Here is a 6,593-nt window from a genome sequence, read left to right on the forward strand (position 1 = left end):
AGAGGAATAGTCGCTCGGCCGGAACTCCACTATCCACGTGCTGCCTACTGTCGAGCTGAGCAGGATAGCCGCTTCCCGTATACTATCTGCTGTCGGGCCAAGCGGGATAGCCGCTCGACCGGAAATCCTCTGTCCTCGTGATCTATTGCTGGGCCGAGGGGATTATTGGGGTTACAAGATTGTAAACAAAGTCCTACATTAAAAACACATTGATAAGATCATGAGCTTATAAGGAAAAAAAAATCTTTTTTGGTATGAGGCCTTTTGGATAAAGACAAAAAATAAAACTATGAAGACTTAGATCCAAAGTGGACAATATTATACTATTATGAAAATATTTAAATTTTTTCAATCCTAATAGGCATTGTATGATCATAACTCGTTGATGATCTTAGGAACCTCACAATCACTTCAAACTAGAACTATTATACTCTTGGAAACCTCCTAAGTATAGTCACGCCCTCAAAGTTGGATTTCACAACCTACATTGAGAGATGTTGGTTTTTAAAATTTTCACAATCTTTAGACAATTTGACACAAGCTTATTAAATGGCCTAGACCAATCATACTTACCAATACCACCAAAGGGTTTTCAAAACTCGCTTGGTAGACCATGTCATGATTTTAAAATTTTGGAGACTATAACAAGTTTTGGCCAAAACTTGTTAATGGCCCTAGGAACTTTAGAATCACTTCAAACTATAACCATTATACTATTGGGAACCTCCTGAGTGTAATTGCGCCCTCAAACCTAGATTTCATAACAAAGATATGGTATTTTGAAATCATCACAACTTTGAAATAATTTGATATAAAATCATTAAAGGCTTTAAGCTTCTCATACTTACTCACCAACACCATCAAATGATTCTTAGGACTTTCTTGGTTGAGACCATGTCAAAATTTTGAAAGTTTGGACATTATAGAGTTATGGCCAAAACTTATTAATGACCTTATAAACTTCAAAATCATTTCAAACTAAGACTATTATACTCCTGAGAGTATCCTAAGTGTAACCATGTTCTCAAATTTAGATTCCACAACCTAAATTGAGATATGTAAATTTTTAAATCGTCATAACCTTGAGATAATTTGACACAAACTTGTTAAAAAGTTTAGACCTATCATACTTACTCACCAACATCGTAGACAGGTTCTTAAGACTCCCAGTTCTAACTATGCAAGATTTTGAAATTCTAGATATCGTAGGGCCATCAACAAGTTTTTTTAAAAAAAAAACTTGTTGGACTTAGAAATATTAGAATCACTTCAAATCAAGATCATTTCATTTCCTAGAGCTTCTTGAATGAAACTCATTAAATGGTATAGACTTGTCATCAATGAATATTGTCCAAAACTTGATGATGGGGTTAGGCATCTCAAAACACTCTAAATCAAGTTCATTGGACTCCTTAAATCTTCTGGAGTGTAATCATGCTTAGACATAAATTTCACTTGATAGCTATGAGTTTTTAGAATTGGTACGACTTTGAAAGGTTTTCTTACAAGCTTATTAGACTACCAATGAGAACACGGAAAGTTTGACGAGTGACAGTCGACTGCTGGTGAAGAAAGGTTATAACGAGAATTAGGTACGTATTCCGGTAAATATGAAAGTAGAATACTCGGTTTGGGCATTTAAAAAAAAAAAATTGACTACTCTGTTCAGTAAATTATCGAAATTACATGGTCTGAAAGTCAATAAAAAAATCGTCGAAAGGTCAATAATGGAAGCAGCTTTAATGTATTTATGCATCTTATCTCATCCACATGCTCAGTTCAATCTGTTGCTTGTAGTATATGTAACAGATTGATCAAACTGCAGATTAGATTGCCATGGAGGTAGAAGAATCCCAGCAGCTGTCGCAAACGAAGCCGATTGTCAGCAAACGCCTGAAGACCACTCTCCGGCTGCTCAGCTTCTCCAGTCTGATCGCCGGCGGCGTTGGTGCCGCGATCACAATCCGCGTCTACTACCTCCATGGCGGCAGCCGTAAGTGGCTCACCAGTTGGCTCCAGACCGCTGCCTGGCCGCTCACCCTCCTCCCCCTCGCCATCTCCTACTTCTACCGCTGCCGCCTCAGTGCCGCCGCAGCAGCACCGCGGCCCAAGCTCTGCCTCTCGTCCCGTGTCGTCTTCATCGCCGGCGCCGTACTGGGCCTACTCATGGGCCTAGACGATTTCTTCTACGCCTACGGCGCCGCCTACCTCCCTGTCTCTACCTCCTCCATCATCGTGTCGTCGCAGCTGGCCTTCACGTCGCTCTTCGCCTTCGCGATCGTGAAGCAGAGGTTCACGTCATACTCGCTGAACGCTGTCGCCCTGCTCATCGCGGGGGCGGTGCTTCTGGGGATGGCGGCCGACGGGGATCGCCCGCCGGGGGAGTCGAGCAAGGAGTACTTCGCGGGCTTCTTCATGATGCTAGCGGCGGCGGCGCTCTACGGCCTGGTACTTCCCCTGGTGGAGTTAACCTACGCCAAGGCAGCTGCCAAGCAGGGGGCGGTGAGCTACACGCTGGCGATGGAGCTGCAACTGCTGATCGGAATCTTCGCTACCGCTCTATGCACCGTAGGGATGATCGCCAACAACGACTTCCAAGTGAGCTGGAATCATTCTCGTCGTTAATTTGTTATTTCTTTTTCAAAACATCAGGAGGGCGAATCTAAAATTCCATCAAACTCTCGGGGGCAAACTGCAAAGTGAATTTTTCTTACACAGCCACTGTAAATGTTGTCATTTGCAGGCGATGCGACGAGAAGGGAAAGACTTTGGACTCGGGGAGTTGAAGTACTACATGGTGTTGGTTTGGTCCGCGATCTTGTGCGAGTTGCTACTGTTGGGCACGATCGGAACCATCTTCTACGACTCTGCACTGCTCGCCGGGATCATATTGGCGGTTTGCCTACCCATAACAGAGGTTTTCGCAGTCATCTTCCTGCACGAGCCATTCAGTGGACAAAAGGGAGTGGCTTTGGCGTTGTCCTTGTGGGGCTTCGCCTCCTACTTCTACGGAGAGTACAAGAAGGGAAAGGAGAAGAAGAATGAGACGATGCTGGAACCAACGCTTGAGGTCTCTGCAAATTAAGCCTTCAATTACTGTAAAATCGTGCTTAAACAATCATTAATGGCTTCGTCAATCTTCAGTAGAATTTGTTGTTCATCGTTATCTGATAAATGGTATGGGGTACCCTGCATTTTTGTTCTCAACCAATCCAAACAAAAATCCAACTCATGAAGAAATTTTATATGAGATCAGATAATGCATTGCTGATGAATGCCACACATCAGAATGCGCCAGCAAACGGAAAAGAAAAAAAAGTTCCCTCTGAAATAAACAAGAAAATCTTTAGCTATCGTTAAAGGCTGAACCATAATCATGTGGTGGCAGACCAGACTGCTCATTTTCAATGAAATGATTGTGAAGGAAGACGATACCTGAACCACAACAGCTTCATCGAGAAAAAGGCTGATGCAGAGTACTATGATTACTTCAGCAAAACAATTATGTTGCATATTTGTTCACAAGCTCCATTCTCACAGCAAAATCCGTTTCAGCATCATGAATTACAATTGAAAAAAGTTCAAGTTACAACACAGTGGATCTTAGGAAATACATGCAGTATACATTGAAAGGATGAGGCCGAAAGGAAAAGAAAAGATAGCAGAATCAAAAGAAGATGAGAGATTGCTTCCACCATCCTTTGGAACTGCTCCTTTTCTTACAAAAAAAAAAATCAAGAGTAAAAAAGCTTCTGATTTCTGCCCACTAGATATTGATTTTGCGTCTGATTGAGAGGTTTTGACCTACTCCAGAGTCTACAGCCAAAAAGGGTTAAAATGATGGTTGACATAAACAAGAACTGCAAGATCACAATTACTGTAGTCTAACTTCATGCACTCATGTTAATAGATTTATAAGCAAACCAAGTCCTCCTCCAAGTTCTCATTCAATGATCAATTTGGTCGATGACATCTACTTGTTCGAGAGCACATGAATTTGGATTAACTGGTTGCAAAGGCTTCTATCCTTTTGTTTGGGATGTTCTACAGGGTCATTGCCAGTGTAAACCTCCAACCAAAAATGTGAAACTAAACTACTCCGAGAGTAACTGGTTGCAAGCTTCCTTCAGGTCCTGCTTATTTTCCTTCTCTTACTACCAGAAGAATTAGGATTGCTTCTCTGTGACTCACCATTCGTTTCATCACTATTATAGCTCAAGCATGCAGCATCAAGAACATTGATCGGGCTTTGTGGCGTATAGAAAAATGAGATATTGTCATATTTAAGCTGGCTAATACTCATCGATTCCACATCCTTAATCATTCCATAGCATCTAATGACCTTCTCCTGCAGCAAACCACACTTCATCAAAGTATAGACCTTCATGCAATAAAACAACTACAAGTGTACATCAAACATGAAACTGCTAGTTAAGAGAACAAAAATTAAGCAATCGTCTACATAAAGATACTAGAAACATGTACCTTAGAAACATAGCTGCAACCAGCCACTGCTTTCTCAATATCCACAGTTTCTAGAACTAGCAGCGAAATAGCTGAAGCAATTTCAGAAGATCTGAATGCTAAGAAATCAGTTCCTGCATGACTAATTAGCTTCAGACTTAGACATTAGGTTTTAGTCTTCTATAATTGCTAGGAATTATGATATTATGGACTAAGATGATAAAATCATTTCCAGATTTTAGAGCTTCGATGAACTCTACCTCTAATAATAGTCAATATGAGTGCAATCGATCGAGAGACAGCCACTTTATCTAGCACACTTACACCACTAAATTTGTGAAGGAAGAAATCAATAAAAGAGAAAGGAGTTACAGCTTATATCCTCCATTTAAGGGTACTCAAAACCAGAAGCTCCATTCTCTGAATAGTTCTAGCCTCAAACACATATTTGGCTTCACCAACCTATTTAAGAAGGAAAAAAACAAAGACAGTGAAGCTCATATCAATGGGATTTATTATCGGCTTAGTTTTAACTTGAAACCTTGGCCACCTGCAAATCCAATGACAAGGGAACTTCAGTTTCCTCCATTTTGGCTGCCAAGGATAAGCAGGCTACAGATAGGAGCTGTGTCATCCAAGCCTTATCTTTCTACAATCAGAGCCATAGAATGTGACATCAACAATTAGATGAATGATTCCAGATGACAACTAAAGGTACCAAAGAATACATGAATGTTCTTACAGGAAGTTCATAGTTGGAGAGAAACCGATCCAAGTAATTCACAGATAAGTAGGCACTCGAAGGCCCAAAATTATAATGCCCATGGACCTGGACAATGTTCAAGCAAACGAAACTATCAAAATGTAGAGATCAAGATTTAGATATAAGAACAGTAACATATAGAGCAACACATGCAACAGGAAACCACCAGACGCAAATAACTGAGTAAACAATCAAAAGAAGCACATGAAGTCATCAAGGGATGGAAAGGAAAAAGACTCCGAGCAAATACAAAGACAGCCAGAATTGTAGAAGAATCTACCTTCATAATCCAATCCACTGCATCTCTGCGAATGGAGGTGTCCAATGCCGCAGACCTTAACCTCACACCGTAGTCTTCCCTCGGCATATACTCTGACTCCCTCTGAATCAAAACACCCAAGTAATCATCCGATTGCGGCGGCAAAATGATGAAGGGATCTCCGTTAAAACGGCACCTTTGTGCTTCAGAAAGACAAATAATCTGATTATCCTCCTCTGCGCCGAAGCCGTCGTCATCGAAGCCCAGGATGCAACTGTTGTCCTCGACGCAGAGGAGGACAGAAGAGGCATAGTCATAGCTTGGAGCCATAGAGAAAGATAAAACACAAAGAAAGCGGTAAAGATGGAAACTTTCCTATGGAGAGAAGGCCCTTCTTCTCCCTCTTCCCTCCCACCTCATCCAAATGCGACTTCTTTTCACAAGATGGACATGTTCAAAGGACGTAGTCCCTGGAGAGGGTGGAACGGTGGAAGAGCAAGGAGGAGGATGTATTCATAAAGATGGAAAGGAAAAGCTTTGGCTTTGCAGTGCAAAGGGTTGAAGACCTAAAGAGGGGGTGGAAAAAACAAAACAAAAAAAACCTTCTAGATAATAAATAATATTAAAGGATGAAAATAAATTGCTTCCAAATAAAAATTCTATCAAATTTTTAAGAAAGAGAGGAGTGATGATGGCAAATACTAAGGGGCATGGAGATATGATAAGCTATTGATAAGCAACATATGGTGCATCTTTTTGTGTATCATCATTTGTTTCTACCCATACATGATTTAGCTTTGGACCTTAATCTATTATAGACCTAATCATACTTATCATATGCACACTAATATCATCCCAAAAGTTGATTACATGAACTATATATTGATCTATTGGTAAAAGAAAAATATTTAAGTAGAATTTATAAAATGGGTGTTCATGTCTGAGACCCCGATCTAATGAGTCAGTGGAGAGCAACCGTCGCGGAGAAGATTGCAAGTTACATGATGGTGAGGGGGCTACGCAAAGAACCTATAGAAAAATTGATAAGAGGTTAGAATGGATATCGAAATTGGATTTGCTATGACCACTCTGACGCTCAAATTAGCA

At 40.9% G+C, this 6,593-nt stretch overlaps 1 protein-coding gene and 1 pseudogene across 1 annotated transcript; one reads left to right on the top strand and one right to left on the bottom strand.

Annotated features, from left to right (window-relative positions):
* Nucleotides 1-1,751: 1,751 nt before the first annotated feature.
* LOC122009757 (purine permease 3-like) lies at nucleotides 1,752-3,200 on the top strand. Its single transcript, XM_042566037.1, has 2 exons — nucleotides 1,752-2,598; nucleotides 2,744-3,200. Exons 1-2 carry the CDS (start codon nucleotides 1,837-1,839, stop codon nucleotides 3,083-3,085), a joined length of 1,104 nt encoding a protein of 367 aa, XP_042421971.1. The 5' UTR covers nucleotides 1,752-1,836; the 3' UTR covers nucleotides 3,086-3,200.
* A 334-nt stretch (nucleotides 3,201-3,534) lies between these two features.
* Nucleotides 3,535-6,051, bottom strand: LOC122009758 (annotated as a pseudogene).
* Between the last annotated feature and the right edge of the window lie 542 nt (nucleotides 6,052-6,593).

This window comes from Zingiber officinale, chromosome 8A (assembly GCF_018446385.1).
Source record: "Zingiber officinale cultivar Zhangliang chromosome 8A, Zo_v1.1, whole genome shotgun sequence".
Classification (NCBI taxonomy): domain Eukaryota; kingdom Viridiplantae; phylum Streptophyta; class Magnoliopsida; order Zingiberales; family Zingiberaceae; genus Zingiber; species Zingiber officinale.